The 19,279-nt window shown below is 49.2% G+C and overlaps 1 protein-coding gene across 2 annotated transcripts; it reads right to left on the bottom strand.

Moving 5' to 3' along the window:
- Window positions 1-331: 331 nt before the first annotated feature.
- LOC311591188 (histo-blood group ABO system transferase 1-like) lies at window positions 332-18,286 on the bottom strand. Of its 2 annotated transcripts, XM_084770574.1 has the most exons (5): window positions 17,066-18,286; window positions 14,408-14,623; window positions 4,240-4,388; window positions 1,765-2,068; window positions 332-1,673 (listed from the first exon to the last, which is right to left on the bottom strand). In XM_084770574.1, the coding sequence occupies exon 5, from the start codon at window positions 1,616-1,618 to the stop codon at window positions 527-529; it is 1,092 nt and encodes a 363-aa protein (XP_084626700.1). In that variant the 5' UTR covers window positions 1,619-1,673; window positions 1,765-2,068; window positions 4,240-4,388; window positions 14,408-14,623; window positions 17,066-18,286; the 3' UTR covers window positions 332-526. The 2 variants fall into 2 exon arrangements, with proteins under 2 accessions (XP_084626700.1, XP_084626701.1); XM_084770575.1 differs by lacking the exons at window positions 4,240-4,388; window positions 14,408-14,623; window positions 17,066-18,286 and having other exon boundaries at window positions 1,765-2,507.
- Window positions 18,287-19,279: the final 993 nt, after the last annotated feature.

Here is a 19,279-nt window from a genome sequence, read left to right as displayed (position 1 = left end):
TGCTTAACTTTACACCACAGGTAAGAGTGCCTCTCAGCTGGGCAGTGTGTAGGCTTTTACTCTAGCACTTGGGGGACAGATCTCTGTGTATGTATGCATGTGTGTGTGTCTGTGTGTGTGTGTGTGTGTGTGTGTGTGTGTGTGTGTGTGTGTGTCTGCCTGCCTGCCTGCCTGTGTGATGGCACTCTGCTACATTTGGGGCTTTGAGGGGAGATGTTGGCAACTCTCCTCAGCACTAAGGGAAAAGCAGAGCTACCCTTTCTGTTAAATCTGATTCTAAGTGAAGAGAGGATGGTGGGGGCATGGGGGCAGGAGAAATAGCCTGGAACCAGAGTTTGTCTCTCAGCACCCACAGGGCTGCTCACAAATGTCTTAACTCCAGTTCCACGGGATCAGACGCCCTCTTGTGGTGTCTGTGGGCACTGCACATCCGAAAGAGAGGGAGCACATTATGAGGATGATGAGGGCGGAGTGTTCACCACTCTTTCTCTCTCTCTCTTTCTCTGAGTAGTTTCTGAAGATGCCTTTATTCAGGTTCATCGTGTGCAAATGTGTGATTCTTTGTCAAGTCCAAAATTTTAACGTGCTTGATGAGGTTGAACACATTCAGCTGACTCCTCACCCACCAATCAAACGCTGTCTGTTCACTGAACATGTATTCTGAAGAGAGGATCTTGGTGGGTTTGTGGTAAAGTAGGTACTTGTTCAGGTGGCTCTCGTCATGCCTCACGGCCTCAATATTATTGATTTTATCTGTTACTATCATCTGGTGACAGGCTTTAGCGAGCCTGTGTACCTCTGCCACCGATCCCCCAAATAAGGAACCTGTGTAGTAAAAGTCCCCTTCGTCCTTTGGAATATAAGCCTGCGACTCAGGCCGCCGTTCGTACTGGAACAGCTCCCGCTTGACCATGTAGAAGCTCAAATGGAGGGTAGCGAACAAAGAAGAGAGAATCTCCACACCCACGTCATGCTGGAAATTGACATCCACATCGGAACACACCAGATAAGCCACCTCCTTGTGAAAACGCCGCTTGGAATAAGTGCTAATGAGCTCCATGCGCTGCATGGCGTTGTCTTGCCAGAGGTCATAACCCGGGACCTGGAAGACGGTCATTTCTCTTCCATCATGCAGGGGGATCTGAGGAACGGTGTGAGGCTCGTCAGTGAAGACGTAGTAGGTCACTCTGTGTCCCACCATGAAGAACGTCTCAGCAGACGTCAGGAACTGCTTCAGATATGCCGTGTGTTTTCTTAAGGCAAAGACTGTCAATCCAATGGTAGCATTCTGGAGTCTGAACTGCTCGTTTAAGATGTCAATGTTGAAAGTCCCTTCCCACACAACTGGGGCAAGCCAACTGGACAAAACAAGGACATCTCTCCTAGTGGGTTTAAACACTCTTGGCTGGGGATAGATCAACTTTGATGATGGCTTATCTTTCAGTCTATAGCGTTCTCTATCATCCATGTTTGCCCTGGTTAGCTCACTTTTGTGACTGTGGCTCTTCTGGTTCCAGTAGCCATAACCAAAGGTGGCCAAGACAAGTGCAACCAGAAGAAAAGCCACTTGATGATGTGAGAAGTATTGCCTAAACAATGTCCACCATGGCCTGGCCATGGCCAGTGTCCAATAGATGTAGGCTGGATCTGTCAGTGCTCTCAGCTCCCCGACCCTGCCAAGAGATGGGATGAGACAGATGAGGTCATAGAACCCCTGGGTCTCCTCCCACTCCTTCCGGGCCCCCATCACAGTGCAAGAGGTACCTGAAAGCAGGGAGCCCAGGGTCTTCCAGTAGAGATGTTACATGAGTTGTTAAATTCAGCTTTGGTTTGCTGAGAGATTGCTCAGGAGGACCCAGTCACAGGCACATGGATCTTCAGGGCCAGAGTGCAGAAGTCAGGGCACCTGACGTAGGGTGATGTGGACACTGAGGACAGATTGTGATGAAAGCACGACAGGCAGGGCCACCAAGAGGTCAGAAGCCTATGCTCTGGCCTGCCCTTCACCCTTCCTGGCTTGAAACCTTGTATTTAAAAAGACATCACTTGAGAAGCCTGTGCTAGAAACCTGGATAAGAGAGACAGGAAATCTCCATATCAAGGACCACTTCATATTAGACCCCAAGGAGATGCTGAAAATTTCCCAGGGGTCAGCTTGGGAGGAAGGAAGACATACACTGTGCTTAGGGTTTGACTAACAAATTCTTATACAGTATTTGGATGTCACAGAACAAGCCTGTGCGTGAGTTCTGGGATGCCCTCGCAGCACAGATGACAAGAAACCTTAAAGAGATAGATGACTAGACCTTGGCAACATGACCAACTGGAAAGAGCAGAAACCTACTGGTCAGCCAAACACCAAGAGCATATTCTTGAAGGCCTCATCTACCTCCTCCATATATCTTGGGTGTGCTACTTTATGTTTCTAATTTGCTTTCCTTTGCTGTGATAAAGATCATGACCAAATCCAACATGAGGCAGAAAGGGTTTAGTTGGGATATAGATTATATACAGCCCATCATCAGAGGAAGTCAGGTCAGGTCCCGGAGGCAGGAGTTGAAGCAGAGACCATTGAGGAATGCTGCTGGGTGCTTTGCTCTCCGTGCCTGTTCAGCTCACTTTCTTACGCACCCAGAACCACCTGTCATAGGGGAAGACACCACCCACAGTGGGCTGGGCTCTCCCACATAAGTTCTTAATCAAGAAAATGCCTCCACAGACTTGCCTGCAGGCCAATGTGATGGAGGCATTTTCTCAATTGAGGTTCCCTCTTCCAAGACAACTCTAACTTGTGTCAAATTGACAGAAAACAAAACAACACACACACACACACACGTGTGCACACACACACTAACCAGGATGTTTTCCAATCAATTCTTGTACTTAATACATGTGTGTAAGTGCACACATGCTTGTGTTGTGTAGATGTATGTATGCACAGAGGTAAGAGGAAAATTACTGTTAGTCCAGGGATGTCACCCACCACCTTTGTGACAAAGTCTCTCATTGGCCCAGAATTCATCTTTGAGTTGGCCCATCCCAGCAGCTACCCCATTTATGAACTGCAGGGTCTCCATGGCACAGGGCAACAACAGGATATCTGAGAGGAGTCCCAGTGAGGATCCAGTATTGACAGAGCAGCAGAAGCTGGAGGCCTTGAACCAGACCAATGACTCACTGCAATGAGCATTTGCAAGTAAAGCTGTGTGGGCAAAGGGATGCACTGTGGGGCAGACTGTGACACATTACAGCCTCCATAACGAAATGTTCTCTATGCTTTGTTTATCTTCATTTTTGTTTTCTTTTGAGGGGAGGGTGCAAGGACAGAGGCAGATAGAAAGGGATGGGAAGAGGAGTGGGACAGGATGCGTAATGTGAAACTCACAAAGAATCAATAAAAAATAAATAAATAAATAAACTGAGAGCTTAAACTCCTCCAAAAACACACAGAAGAAGCTTGTGACATAGTAGGGGGCGGGGAGGGAAGGGCGGAGGGTCTTAGAAGCTCAGCAGATTGTTCTAGTTCAGACCAAGGTGACAAGTTGGGATGGGGCATCGGTAATGGCCAGGGAGCTGAAGAGATGGCTCAGTGGCTAAGAGCACTCACTTCTCTTCCCGTGGGTCTGGGTTTGGCTCCATGCACCCATATGGTGGCTCACAACCACTTGTAACTCCAGCTCCAGGGGACTGTTCTAGCCTCCAAGGGTACACACACACACACACACACACACACACACACACACACACACACACACACGCACACCCCACACACACACCATGCGCTCACGTGCATATAAATAATTTCTTTAAGTTGGCCCAGCTTGGATGAACCCTGCTCAGGTCATTATAAGGCCATATGGGCTGGAAGGACTCTGCACAGGCGCCGCAGAGCGTGGCGGAAAGCGGCTTCAATGAGCTTCTCTACCAGGAGCGGCTAAGCCTACTCTGACCACTAGGGGGCACACGATCCCGATGGCTGCCGGTGCCTTCCAGTTCCTTTCTGCTCCTGTCAGCCAGGAGCAGCCTGGGGCCTAACTTCAGACCCCGCCCTGTCCTCTTTAAATTCATGTCATTCTAAAACAGAAAAAGAGATGATTTGGGGGGATAGAGGGCACCAGAAAGGGGATCTAGGGAAGATGGAGGTGTTCAGTAGGAGAGGGTTTAATTTAAAAAATATTATAGTGAACGAGACGTTTGTATGACAAGACAATACCAAAACCTATCACTTTGTGTACTAACCTTAAAAATTAACTACGCCAGCTGTGGTGGTGCACACCTTTAATCCCAGCACTTGGGAGACAGAGGCAGGGGGATCGCTGTGAATTCCAGGTCGTCTTGGTTTACATAACAAGTTCCAGGAGAGCCAGGTCTGTGTAGTGAGACCCTACCTGAGGACAATAAAAACAAAAACAGTTAATTGAAAAATTCTTCATTCATGGGCATCCGCCTCCAAATACTATGGTCTTCCCTGGTCTGGGGTGTGTGAGATTATTGCTTATTGTTATTGCTTGAGACACTGTTTATACTTATCCCTGGGGATGGCACATGCCCTTGATTCCAGCACTCAGGAGCCAGACGCAGGTAGATCCCTGAGTTTGAGGACAGCCTACCCACTGATCACTTTTCAGCCCTGAGTGTGTGTGTGCGTGCGTGTGCATGTGTGTGTGTAATGCACACTCTTTAAACATCAGGAACCCTCTCTGGAGGTAGCTAACCCGTTGCGGCCCCTTCTCTTAGTACCCTTGCAACAGCAATCAAGTGTTCGTGATCTTGGAGGGGACATTCGACCAGTGTGGCTCCTCTTCCACACTTTTCTTCCCTCCCCAAACTCGTACCCTACAATTCTTGTCGAGTTAATTTTCAGTGACGCGTACCTTAATAACTAAGAGCATGGCCTTTAGCCGAGACACGCACGGGCCGTTGTTGGGTTTCCTGCTTGTGTTTTTCCTTGTGGCTGGAACTAACTGTGCCCCTTTTCTCCCCCATTAGAAAAAATGCAAACTCTGGTGTGTTTGCACTGCCACTCCACTCAGGAGCAGCGGGGTGTCCCTTCAGTGTCATGCTGTGTCCCTTCTTCCCTTCTGATTCATGGGATTAACTCAAAACACAGCTCTCACTCCAGAGGGAACAGGGGTGACTCATTCAGAGCCAGAAAGCCAGGTAAAAGCCCTTGCCTAGTTGAGCACACTGTGATACACAGTAACCATTTTGTTTTTCTCATGAAAAGAGGGGAATGGACAGATGGCTCAGTGGTTAGAATCGTTGCTGCTCATCAGAGAACCTGAGTTCAGTTGCCAGCACCCACATTAAGTGGCTCACCTGCAAATCCACCTCCCGGGGAGCAAACGCTCTCTTTTGTCACCTGAGGGCACCTTCTCAAACTCGGCAGAGACACGCAGACACACACGACATGTGTGCATAAGTAAAAATAAAAATCTCTTTAAAAATTTATTAAACATGAAAAGAGATCATTTATCCTGTGCAAAATATGAGTGGCCATGGACCAGGAACACAGACTCGGCTGCCCCAAAAGACATGTTCCACTGTAGAAGCAGTCACATGGACTTGATGGGCCACGGACGACGATGGTGGGCCTTGAAGTGAGCAGGTGACACCAGAGAGGGGCAAATCTCTCACACCAGACACTGTCATTAACATTCTTAGTGTTGGGGCTGGAAGCTGGTGGTCCTCTAGGCAAAACATCCCTAAACGCATTACGCAGAGCTCAAAGACGTTAGGTCAGGCATGGAGATCAGTAATGGATGGCTATTAAAGGGGACTAGAGGCAGGCTGAGGTAATGCTGATTGTCTGTCGGCGGCACCACCCCTCCCCACAATTACAAGGTTCCAGCCGGTCAGCCTGCATGGCCTCCCCAGCGGCTGCTTCTTTTCAGACAGCCTCTGCCCACAGTGGTTCACTCACTTTTCTTTGGTGGAAGAAATAGCTTTCAGAAGCCTCCCAAAAAAGATGCTCACGGGCGATTTTCTGAGACACTGTTTGCTCCCACATGGCTAATTGCATTGGTTGGTAGCTGTGTGGAAGTCTCAATTAAATAGCTGTTTTCTTCCCCTCCCCCCACCCCGCAAGAGCTTCCAATGCCCTTTCAACTACCATCTGGAAACAGCCTGAACACTCTCAAATATCGTTCCTACGCTTATCAATTGTGCTGAATGTTCTCCGTGTCCTCCTCCTGCTCCTCCTCCTCTTCCTCCTCCTCCTCCTCCTGCCCCTTCTCCTGCTCCTCCTCCTCCTCCTCCTCCTCCTCCTCCTCCTCCTCCTCCTCCTCCTCCAGAGTCTCTCTGTGTGGCCCTGGCTCTCCTCGACCATGCTGGCCTCAAACTCTCAAAAATATACCTGTTTCTGCCTCCCAAGTGCTGGGATTAAAGGTGTGCACACCACCACCACTCAGTGGGAAGTTTTCTTTTAGTGCTTTTGGTTTTGTTTTGTTTATTTACTGCCCTATTTTCTCTTTCTTGAAATTCTGGATTTATACTTTGATGCTGTTGCCTTTTCTGTTATTGTCCACGTTTTTTAGCCTACAAAGACTCTTTCTCTTTGTGTAACATTCGTGGATGGTGGCTCCTGTACCAGTTTATTCTTTAACTATTGATTCTTTGTGAATTTCACATCATGCACTCCAATCCCACTCGTTTTCCCATCCCTTTGTCCACACAGCTTTACTTGCAAATGTTTATTGCAGTGAGTCGTTGGTCTGGTCCGAGGCCTCTGGCTTCCGCTACAATGTCAGTACTGGCTCCTCACCAGGACCCTCTCACATATCCTGTTGTCCCCCCCTCCCCCTGTGTCATAGAGGTCCTGCAGCTTTGAATCTGCAGGACAGGCCCCTTCCTGCACTCCAGCCCTTCGTACATGGGATAGACGTTGGGGTGAGCCAACTCAGAGGCCTGGATCTGGGCCTGGGTGGTGGCTGCGCTGTTCAGTCGGCCAGCTCTCCTGCGTCTGAGCCACCAGGGCCAGCTCTGCAGCTTTGCACAGAGGTGGAGCTAGACCAGCTCTCCTGTTCAAGGCAGCCAAGCAAGAATGGCTTTCCTGCCCTCATGCTCTCAAGCTCTTGTGCACCCAGGCCAGTTCTACTGTGCTGCCCAGGTAAAGGGTCAGGCAGTTTATTTTTATTTTTTTAAAGATTTATTTATTTACTATTTGTACAGTATTCTGCCCGCATGTGAGCCTGTATGCCAGAAGAGGGCACCAGATCTCATTATAGATGGTTGTGAGCCAGCATGTGGTTGCTGGGAATTGAATTCCGGATGTTTGGGAGAACAGACAGTGCTCTTAACCTCTGAGCCATCTCTCCAGCCTCTCAGTTTAATTTTTTTAAAGATTAAAATTATTTTTATTTTTGTGTGTGTTTGTAGGCACGTGAGTGCGGGTAACTTCAGAGGGCGTAAGGGGCGCCAGATCCCCTGGATCTGTAGTTACATGGCTGTGAGCCACCTGAAGTGGGTGCTGGACACTGAACACCAATCCTCGGCAAGGGCAGCAAGTTCTCTTAGCCACTGAGCCATCTCTCCAGCGTTGGTTTATCAGTTTAAGAACACACTCCTCTGTTTCTAGTTTCCTGGGTGATTTTACTCACAGATTGATGTGAGATTGTCTAGATTTTTTCATCTTTTTATCTATTGATAAGTGGGGTTACATGTGCTGACTTGCTATGTCATATCTTTACATTCGTGGCATAAGCCAGTCTGCAAACTTCAGCTCACTAGCATTTTACCTACTGTATTTTCATCTATGCTTATGAGTTTAATATTTCCCACAATGAAAATCAACAAAATTGTCAAACTTTGATATCATGATAGCATTGATAGGAGTCAGAGGGGCCCTCATTGCTATCCTAAGTGGCATCTAGGAACACAGGAAAGACCAGGTCCCAAAGCTCTGAGCACACGTGGAGCCAGAAACAAGCTGTGGTTGAAGCCCACAAAGATGATCCAAGATCAGATGGTCCCAGTGCAATAAGGACAGGCAGCCGCTCCAAAGAGCAAAACATGGCAGTAGTTACTAAGGCAGAGGTGACTGGAGCATGGCTGGGGCGAACAGAAACTATCCCAAACTCTAGCGTGAACTATTTTGCAGTGCCTTTCCCATGGCGGAGTACCTGCTGGCCTACCACTGCATTGAGCAACCCGGAACACTGGCCACTTTGGAAAGGCTTAGGTACCCTTGCTTGTGTCCCATTCTCACTCTAGGGTTGACAGCTGAATTGGTTTCATTCTACACATTTGCGTGCACACACCCAGTGGACCAGGGCACACCTGACTCTTTATACAAGGTACATTTGTGTGGGGATAAGGAATGGTGTGGCACGCAGAGGCAGGAAGGGGGTGAATGGAGGCAGAGCCCACGGAGAATCCGGGGAGTCAGACTCTGGAGACCAGACTCAAAGATGCAGATCTAAGTTTATTGTTCAGTGTATAAGCCTTTAAAAGTCTGAAGGGACAATCAGACCATCCCATGTTAGCCTCAAGCACTAGTAGCAAATAATCAGGTTGGCATAGTTGTAAGGAAATGTCTTGGGGGGAGGGGCCAAGGTCACCTCAGGAGACTAGACAAAGCAGAAACAGTCACCACTTTGGCCTTGGATCCATTTTGAGACTTCACTAGTGTGCTGGGAGACCCTAGTAGATCAACAGTGTGTATGCGGTGGATCAGGACCGTTCACGGAGTCTTAGAGGCTGATGCTTCACTATTCTCTGTGGGCCTCCAACAGCTTTATCTCAACACTCCCCACACGTGCAGTCTGCAGCGTCCTTCAGCTGCTTATCCTCAGCTCCTCCTCACTGGAGGGAGGGGAGGAAGGGGAGGAGGAGGAGGAGGTGGAGATGGAGAAATAGAAAATTGCATCCAAGACCAGCAAAAAGCTGGGTGAGTGGCACATGCCTTTAATCCAAGCTCTTGGAAGGCAGAGGTAGGCACCTCTCTGAATTCAAGGTTAGCCTGGTCTACAGAGTGAATTCTGGGACCCCTGGGGTTACCTAGAGAGACCTTGTCCCAAACAAAAGAAAAACTAGCAGGAGACAGCCTCCCTGTGGCCTGGGAAAACACACAGGTGTTACCACAGCTAGATTTACAGTCTGGGGACTCTGCTCTGGCAGTCCTCCCTCCTAAGCCACTGCTTAGTCTTGCAGATACCAACAGCTCAGTTGTGGGTGGACAGGACATTTCTGAATTCTCCTTGTTGGTCTGATGCAGCTCTCCATGAAGAAATGTGGCAATAATTTATATATATATATATATATATATATATATATGTCTAAAAATATTTTAGTTTAAAATTATGCATATTTATGAGTCTGGGTGTGAGTTTGTGTATATAAGGACAGTCGCCTGCAGAGACCAGAAGCTTCTGTTGCCCTGGAACTCGGGTTACAGGCATCTGTAAGCCATATTTTGTGGGTGTTAGGAATCCCAGGCCTCTGATGCAGTACACGCTCTTGGACACTGCGCCATCTCACCTCTAGCTCTGCGTGGAGCTGCGTCCATGGCAATGCATCAACGCTGACACACGTGGCAAATTCATCCACCTTCCTTACTGTATAGTATCTCATATTGTGAATGTATGGCACTTTGTGTAATCACACTGTCATCAATAAACACTTGCATTTTTCCAAGCTTGAGGCCAATGTGAAGCCAGCCGCTAAAATAATTCTTAACTATATGTAACTTTTAGTGAATATTGAGAGTCTTTTCCCTTGAGTGGTGTGACAGATTGAATTGTCCCTGCCCCCTCAGAAGGCTGTCCCCTAACCCTGAGTAACTGTGGCCCTGGCCTGATTTGGAAAGGGATCTCTGTGAAGATTAAACTCAGGGCCCCAAACTGAAGCTGTCTTGGATTGCCCCATGGACAAATGCTAAGTGTGGTAGCATACAGTTGTGATCCCAACCCTGAGGCTGAATCAAGGAGACCATGGACTGAGGGTGATCCTAAGCTACATGGTGAGTTCACAGTCAGTCGGAGCTGCGTGACACCCTGCTCCCTACTCTGGACAACAAACAAACAAACAAACAAACAGTGTCCTCTTCCTATGAGCCACTAGCCCTATGGACCAGGCAGGAAACTAGCCTCACCACTATTGGCCCTTTGCCTCCTCTGATCTTTATACTTGGAAATCCCAAAATGCTCTCTTCTCTGAGAATCCCAAGGGTCTCATTAAACTGTTGGAAATGGTCTTGTTCACCCATCAGCCCATGTGCAATGATTGTCGGCAACTTTTACAGGTCCTGAGCACCACGGAGGAATGGGAACACACCCTCCTGGAGGCCCAAAAATTGGTTCTGGGACCCACAGGAGTGCCTACTCTGAACCCTGCAGACATTGACGCCAGATCCCCCCTTGGCATACCTAACTGGGACTACAACACAGGAGATGGTAGGGAGCACGGCAGGGCCTACCACCAGGCTCTGTTGGCAGATCTCAGGGCAGCCACAAGGAGGCCCACTAATTTGACTGGGGTTAAAGATTTGAGGCAGGAAAAAAATGAAAGCCCAGCCACTTTTCTTGAATGCATAATGGAAGCTTTTAGGCAGTCTACACCGTTTGATCCTGAACACGTGGATCATAAGTCGACAGTGGCCATGGCTTTCATTAGTCAGGCAGCACCAGATATTAAAATGAAGTTACACAAAGTTGAACACCTCAGAGAAAAGATCCTTCTAGACTTAGCAGAGAAAGTGTACAATAATATGGATAGTGCAGAGGGGAAGCTGATAAAGGCAGAAAAAAGACAGAAGGGAGACTTGGTTAAAGTGTTGCTGGCCATAACTGTGGATCCCAAGGACGGCCAGCGCCAGCTCAGGGAGATTGCCGAGGACGGAGAGCAGAAGAGAGACCGGGAACATTGCAGAACACCACTAGGTAAGAATCAGTGCGCCTATTGTAAGGAAGGATGCTGGCTGAAAGTCTGCCCCAGAGGAAGAACAAGTCCACGGTGCTTTTTGCAGGGGAGGGCAGTGACTAGCGGGGACGGGATTCAAAGTCCCTTCAGGTGGAGGGGAAGCCAACTGACTTCTTGGTGGACACCGGGGCTCAACATTTGGCATGATTAAAATGCAATAGGCCTATTTCAAATGAGCGATCCTGGGCCCAGGGTACCCCCTGAACCAAACGGTATTCATGGACTACCCGAAGATCAGTGGGCTTAGGTGTGGGCTGGGTAACCCACTCTTTTATGATAATTCCAGACTGACCTTGCTGGGGAGGGACCTACAATCAAAAATGAAAGCTCAGATGCATTTTGGGTCACAAGGGGCACAACTGTTGAGTTCAGATGTGAAGCCCATCCAGGCGCTCCCCTCCACCATTGGCAGATGGATATCGTTTATATGAAAAGCCTTTAACCTCAAATGCATTAATCAAATGGCTTCAGAGATATCCTCAAGCTTGGGCAGAAACGGGGGCTGGGGGCCCTAGGGTTGGTGAGGCATCAGCCACCTGTATTTGTTGTACTCAATCTGGGGCTGACACAGGTGCAGTCAGACAGTACCCCATGTCTCAGCAAGCCAAGGAGGGGATTAAGCCTCACACCCATAGGCTCCTAAGCATAGGTGTTTTAAGGGCCTGTCAGTCCGCCTGGAATACGCCCTTGCTCCCTGTTGACTACAGACCAGTACAGGACCTCAGAGAAGTCAATAAGTGGGTATGGACACACCCTACCGCCCCTAACCTGTACACCCTTGTAAGTTCCTTGCCTCCTGAGAAACGGGGGTACATGGTCCTTGACCTTAAGGATGCCTTCTTCAGCCTTCCCTTGGCCCCTAAGAGCCAAGAATATTTTGCCTTTGAGTAGCACCACCCAGACATCAGCATCAACGGACAACTGACTTGGACACAGCTTCCCCAGGGATTTAAGAATTCCCCCACCATCTTTGATGAGGCCTTACATGAAGTACCTGGGTGAGTCCCAGATGGAAAACCCAGATGTCACACTGTAGCAATACAGAGATGACCTTTTCATTGCAACCACATCCGAAAAGGACTGCCTCCGAGGAACAGAAAATTTGCTCCAAATATTGGGCAAACTAGGATATACAGCCTCTGCCAAGAAGGCTCAGATTTGCAAGTCCCGAGTCACCTATTTGGGATACATCCTCAAGGATGGACAAAGATGGTTGTCTCCAGCCAGGAAAGACACTATCCTCCACAAACCCCACCCCAAAAACCCCAGGCTGAGAGAATTCCTGGCGTCAGCTGGGCTTTGTAGACTGCAGAGATTGCAAAGCCATTATGAGTTAACTAAGGACGAGAATGAGTTTCAGTGGACCCTGAGCATCAGCGGACAGTTGAGACTCTCAAATCAGCTCTCTTGTCAGCACTCACACCGGGGTCCCTGACACTAACTAAGCCCTTCCATCTGCTTGCAGATGAAAGTAAAGGAGTGTCTAAGGGTGTGCTAACCCAAAGATTAGGGCCCTGGAAGAGGCCAGTAGCCTACTTACCAAAAAGGCTGGTAGCTGTCGGATGGCTGCCCTGCCTAAGAACTGTAGCTGTGGTTGCGTCCTTAGTCAAGGATACTGACAAGTTAACTCTGGGACAGAATCTCACTGTAACTACTCCCTATGCAATCGAGGGAGTGTTAAAACAGCCACCTGGGGGCCTGGAGAGACGGCTCAGAGGTTAAGAGCACTGACTGCTCTTCCAAAGGTTCTGAGTTCAATTCCCAGCAACCATATGGTGGCTCACAGCCATCTATAATGAGATCTGGCGCCCTCTTCTGGCGTGAAGATATACACACAGGCAGAGCAATATATATGTACTATGTAAGAAATAAATCATTTAAAAACAACAAAGAAACAAACAAAGAACCAGCCACCTGATGAACGGCTTAGCAATGGCGGCATCACTCACTACGAGGCACTGCTCCTTAATCCAGACAGGATTCTTTTTCAGCCTTCCTCTTCGCTCAACCCAGCCACACTCCTTCCCAGTCCTTTCTAAAAGCAAAACTTCCGCTCTCTGGGACTAGTGACATGGCTCGGAGGGTGAGGAGACTTGCTGCCAAGACTGACAACCTGAGTTCAATCCTTGAGACCAACATGGTGGAAGGAGAGAATCAACTCAATTTAGTTGCCCTCTGACCTCTACAGGAGAGCCATGACACATGAGCAAGCACACACACACGGTAAATAAATAGACATAAAGAATAATGAAATAAGCAAAAAGGAAAAAAAAAGGAGAAAGATTCTATCCAAGCCTGTGAGCTTATTGGGTTACATACTGGAGCATAAATGGCACTGAGACAGATACAATAGTTTAAGGTCTCAAAGCCCAGCCAACCTCCCTCATCCTGTAAGTCCCAGCCCCCCCAAAACCCGGGGCAGCCTAGGGAAGAGGGCACAGTGACTGAAATCTCCAGTGGGGGCCACTGCTGTCACTTCCCAGCTGGGGGTGTTAACTTACTACTGACCGAACTGTCGGTATTTTTCTATTTACTCTTTGGCCTTGACTGTGGGCCAAGGTCTTTGAAGGTCACCACGGCAGCTGTACCGCATGGTGGCGGTGGTGGTGTCAAGCTGGAGGAAGTGAGGTCCTTGTGCAGCCTTTCCCAGCTTTGTTCCCCCTGCACACAGAAAGGCCCACCCGCGGCTCATTTTTTAAGAGTTTTCCTGGTAAGCAGTGTGGAAAAACACTCCAAGCTCAACAAAGCCAGCATCAGGGAAATGACATGCACTCTGCAGAGGTTGCATCTCTTCTGGTTCTGATTCCCAGCACCTGGCTCCCGGCATCCTGTCTAATGTGCATGCCACAATCGACCGTGACTATAACGCTCCTTTGGGGACAGACAACAATAGCTTCCTTCAACAGTGATTGGTCACTCGGGTCCTGTTCCAGCCGGGGAAAGCCTGCTACTTATAGGACCTTAGACTCTCCTAAAGTGTTTTTTTCTTTTAATATTTTCTACTTTTTACATATACATTTATATTATTACACATATATACAATAAACTACATACAGCAAGAAGAACCATGAAACAATTGGGAATTCATAGTGTTTTGGATATTTGTATTTGGCAGCCTTGAAGAAAGCATCTTTCCTATCTTGGTGAATTCTGAATGTAAATCACTATCTTATATCATCTCTATCAACTTAAAACATCTACCTAGACCTAAAAATATCTTAGCCCATAAACAGCTAAGCTTAATTGTAAAAAAATTATCTCATCTTCTACCCCATCAGAGATTTGAGAAGGAATAAAATTCATTACTTAAGTAAACAGGAAGAGCAGGTTAGTAGCTTTCAAAGTGAAAAAAAAAAATGACAGAGACAGTTTGCTGTCTCCACAGTCATCCAAAAACTCTCTATAACATTGGAGCATCATCTTCAGCCCTCTGGCCCAATACATCTGACAGACATATTTGTGAGGCAGGAACTATTGAGGACTTGCTTACCCTGTCTGGCAGAGTTTGGCTGTTGACTCTGCCTGCATCCAAGCTTGCCCATTTTTAGGCAGAATTCTGTTTGTGGCTGAAACGAGGACATTTTGCCCAGTGGCTGGTTTGCCACGTTTGAAGCCAACTCCACAAGGAGGCTCTTTGGTGTTGATCGTCTTCTCTGAGGTAGGCTGGGTGTGGCCAGGGGTTAACCTGTCTTGTTGTCAAAGGATCCTTACAACAACAAAAACATCTTTAAATGTCACATTCTGTAGATTTCTGGGTTTTTTTTTAAGAACTTGTCTAACTACTTTATTTATCTATAAATCACATCTATCTGTTACATCTACGATGTACATTCTTGTGATAAAAATAGACTGGTAACTGACATGACGGTGATTTGATCAACTGAAAATTAACTTGTATAACTTACTTATCCTAAGCAGCCTGCAAACACACCACATATTGGAGGTCAACCCTGTGTTCTACTTGAGTTATATGGGAGTTGGTTATAAGTTACTATTGGTCTTATTCAGAGAGAAAACAAGGTTGGACTCAGGGATTTATCTCCTATTAGAGAAAGAAGGGGGAATATAGAAATATATACGGATGATAGAAAAAAAATAAATTGTTGAGTCTATTCCTCAACTTAAGGCCTTAATTGTTAGTCACAAGGTCATTTTTAATTCATTGATAAAGAATTTTGTATGTTGATGCAAAATAAGTTTATTTTTGATACATTGGTATAGAATTCAAATTTAAGATTATTCTTCACACACACTATATATATATATATATATATGTATGTATATGTATGTATATATATGTATATATGCTCTAATATGAGGTATTGTACTCCTAAAATCTCTTAATGAAACTGGGTACACTGCCTATGCTGGGCAGTTGAGGGCTGTAAACTGACCACAGGAACCTTATCAGCAGCCGAATTTCTACTTTTCTTGCCTGCTCCCCTCCCCCACCCACCACTTCACTAGGGGATTCTAGGCAGGGGCTCTACCACTGAGCCACACCCCAGCCCCTCACTGGGGGATTCTAGGCAGGGGCTCCACCACTGAGCCACACCCCAGCCCCTCACTGGGGGATTCTAGGCAGGGGCTCTACCACTGAGCCACACCCCAGCCCCTCACTGGGGGATTCTAGGCAAGGGCTCTACCACTGAGCCACACCCCAGCCCTTCACTGGGGGATTCTAGGCAAGGGCTCTACCACTGAGCCACACCCCAGCCCTTCACTGGGGGATCCTAGGCAGGGGCTCTACCACTGAGCCACACCCCAGCCCTTCACTGGGGGATTCTAGGCAGGGGCTCTACCACTGAGCCACACCCCAGCCCCTCACTGGGGGATCCTAGGCAGGGGCTCTACCACTGAGCCACACCCCAGCCCCTCACTGGGGGATTCTAGGCAGGGGCTCTACCACTGAGCCACACCCCAGCCCCTCACTGGGGGATTCTAGGCAGGGGCTCTACCACTGAGCCATGCCCCCAGCCCCTCACTGGGGGATTCTAGGCAGGGGCTCTACCACTGAGCCACACCCCAGCCCCTCACTGGGGGATTCTAGGCAGGGGCTCCACCACTGAGCCACACCCCAGCCCCTCACTGGGGGATTCTAGGCAGGGGCTCTACCACTGAGCCACACCCCCAGCCCCTCACTGGGGGATTCTAGGCAGGGGCTCTACCACTGAGCCACATCCCAGCCCCTCACTGGGGGATTCTAGGCAGGGGCTCTACCACTGAACCACACCCCAGCCCCTCACTGGGGGATTCTAGGCAGGGGCTCTACCACTGAGCCACGCCCCAGGCCCTCACTGGGGGATTCTAGGCAGGGGCTCTACCACTGAGCCACGCCCCAGCCCCTCACTGGGGGATTCTAGGCAGGGGCTCTACCACTGAGCCACACCCCAGCCCCTCACTGGGGGATTCTAGGCAGGGGCTCTACCACTGAGCCACGCCCCAGCCCCTCACTGGGGGATTCTAGGCAGGGGCTCTACCACTGAGCCACGCCCCAGCCCCTCACTGGGGGATTCTAGGCAGGGGCTCTACCACTGAGCCACACCCCAGCCCCTCACTGGGGGACTCTAGGCAGGGGCTCTACCACTGAGCCACGCCCCAGCCCCTCACTGGGGGATTCTAGGCAGGGACTCTACCACTGAGCCATGCCCCAGCCCCTCACTGGGGGATTCTAGGCAGGGGCTCTACCACTGAGCCACACCCCAGCCCCTCACTGGGGGATTCTAGGCAGGGGCTCCATCACTGAGCCACACCCCAGCCCCTCCCTGGGGGACTCTAGGCAGGGGCTCCACCACTGAGCCACATCCCAGCCCCTCACTGGGGGACTCTAGGCAGGGGCTCCACCACTGAGCCACACCCCAGCCCCTCACTGGGGGACTCTAGGCAGGGGCTCCACCACTGAGCCACACCCCAGTCCCTTACTGGGGGACTCTAGGCAGGGGCTCCACCTCTGAGCCACACCCCAGCCCCTCACTGGGGGATTCTAGGCAGGGGCTCCACCACTGAGCCACACCCCAGCCCCTCACTGGGGGATTCTAGGCAGGGGCTCTACCACTGAGCCACACGCCAGCCCCTCACTGGGGGACTCTAAGCAAGAGTATAAACACTAAATCATGCCCCCATCTCTGCCTTTGCCGTTGCTACTTACTTTGAATCAGGGTCTTCCTAGGTTGATCAGGCTGGGCTTGAATTCTCTCTGTAACTTGCCCTTACAATTCTCCTGCTCCAGTCTGCTGAGTGGCTGGGATTCCAAGCCTGTACCCCCAGGCCCAGGTTAATTCCTATTCTAGAAAAAACAGCTGACAATGAGCAGGTCAGTCCAGGGGAAGAAGAGAAAGCCTGGGACTAAGCGAGTCTGAGTGGTACTGTGGGGTTGGTGGCGCAGAACACAGACACAGCTTGGGATTTTCACAGCCACAGACAGCTCAGCGTGCTTCCATTTTTCAGTCTGCTGACCTGTCCTTATGCCACGGCTAGTCAGTCTCTCATGGTCTCATCTCACTGCTTAAAACAAGCGATAAAGGTTCGCAGCTACCACAGGATCTTCACAGAAGCAAACATCTGCTAATCAGAAAGTTTCATGCTTCGTTTGCACGCTTGCGGCATCACCACGAAGGTGGCTGGGAGGGACCTGCCAGCTTGTCCCTCAGTACCTGGTCAGCACACAGAGATGCTTAGGGTTCCTAGGACACGAACAAAATTGCTAGGAGAACATCAAAGGAATTGGAGCCTGATGTGGTGGCTGGTGTGTGTCAGCAACCCCGACACTTTCAGGGGTTGATGCAAGAGAATAATCACTTGAAGGCAAGCTTGGCTACACAGCGAGACCTGTTCTTAAAAACAAAAACAATGACGGACTTTCCAAATCGGTAAGTGTGTGGGGCTGGAAAGATGGCTCAGTGGTTAAGAGCACTGTCTTCTCTTCCAAAGGACTTGAGTTCAATTCCCAGCAACCACATGGTGGCTCACAACCACCTATGATGAGGTCTGGCGCCCTCTTCTGGCATGCAGGTGTACACGCAGGCAGAATATTAATTCATAATAAATAAATGAGACAGAGAGAGAGAGAAGCCAGTGTGCCTAACTACAGAGCTGTCTCTCCAGTCCCACACACATGATGTCTTAGTGTCCTGTTGCTGTGAAGGGACACCACAAGCAAGGCAACTCTTATGAAAGAAAGTATTTACCTGGGGCTGGCTTACAGTTTCAGAGGGTTAGTCTTTAGCATGAGGACCATAGCAGATTGCGTGTCACTGGGGCAGCAGCTGAGAAGTACATCCTGACCCACAGGCAGAGGCAGACAGACAGATACCAGGGTAGGGGAGAGAGGTGCACACTGGGCCTGGCATGGGCTTTTGAAACACCACTAACCCACCCCACCGCAACCCCGGTGACACACCCCCGGTGACACACCCCCGGTGACACACCCCCGGTGACACCCCCTCTCAAGTAGCAGCAGCCCCTGGTGCACAAGCATCCAAATACACGAGTCCACAGGGGCTGCTCTTATTCTAGGCATGTGCTTCCCCAGTCTCTACGGGCACTGGGACAAATGGCTCAAAAACCCAGGGTCATTGGGGTTTTGTTGTTGTTGTTGTTGTTGTTGTTTGTTTCTTCCCCAGGGCCCCAACTCTGTCTGCAGTGTACACTAACTAGAGGGCTAGCTTCTCAAGGAATTCAACCTCAAAGAAAGAATCAGAGTCAACCAAGTGTGCCAGAAGTGCTACCCCCAGGCTAGGGTAGGAGTGTGTGTGCTGGGAGGGTTGGAGAGGGACTGTGAGGCAGCTCCCACTGGGCAGGTGGTCACCCTCTATTCACTACAGACGCCCACGGCCACAATATTTTACCAGGTACCCATTGGACCATCCCTTCAGACTTCTCATGGTAACTCTAATGAGCTTTTCTCCACAGAGCTCTCAATATTTCACCATAAAAACATTTTTTTCTTTTAGTGTGCACATGTATGGTGTTTATGGATGTGTATCCTGCCTGTCTTCCATCTGGTGATAGCAACACTGAGATTACAGGCACATGCCACCATACTTGATTGTACATGGGGTCTGAGGATTCGAACTCAGTTCCTCACACTTGTGTAGCAGGTGTTTGACCCACTGAGGACCTCCCCAGACTTTCCCTGCAAAGTGTTTACTTCATTTATCCACTGGCCCTTCATTTACTAAAGCAAAGGCCGAGCCTCCTCTCTACAAATTAGCAGGCAAAGATGTGCATGTATGAGGGACACTGACCCCATAGGAAAATTCTCAGCCTTCCTAATGCTGAGACCCTTTAATACAGTTTCTCGTGTTGTGACAACCTCCAACTGTAAGATTATGTCACTGCTACTTCATAACTGTATTTTTCT

Source organism: Acomys minous, assembly GCF_964271855.1.
Source record: "Acomys minous genome assembly, chromosome: 20".
Classification (NCBI taxonomy): Eukaryota; Metazoa; Chordata; class Mammalia; order Rodentia; family Muridae; genus Acomys; species Acomys minous.
Note: the sequence above shows the minus strand (reverse complement) of the source record. Positions and strands in the feature narration are given on the sequence as shown.

Excerpts from the sequence above, each read along its gene's own strand:
- LOC311591188 (XM_084770574.1), bottom strand. The coding sequence starts at position 1,618 with ATGGCCAGGCCATGGTGGACATTGTTTAGGCAATACTTCTCACATCAT.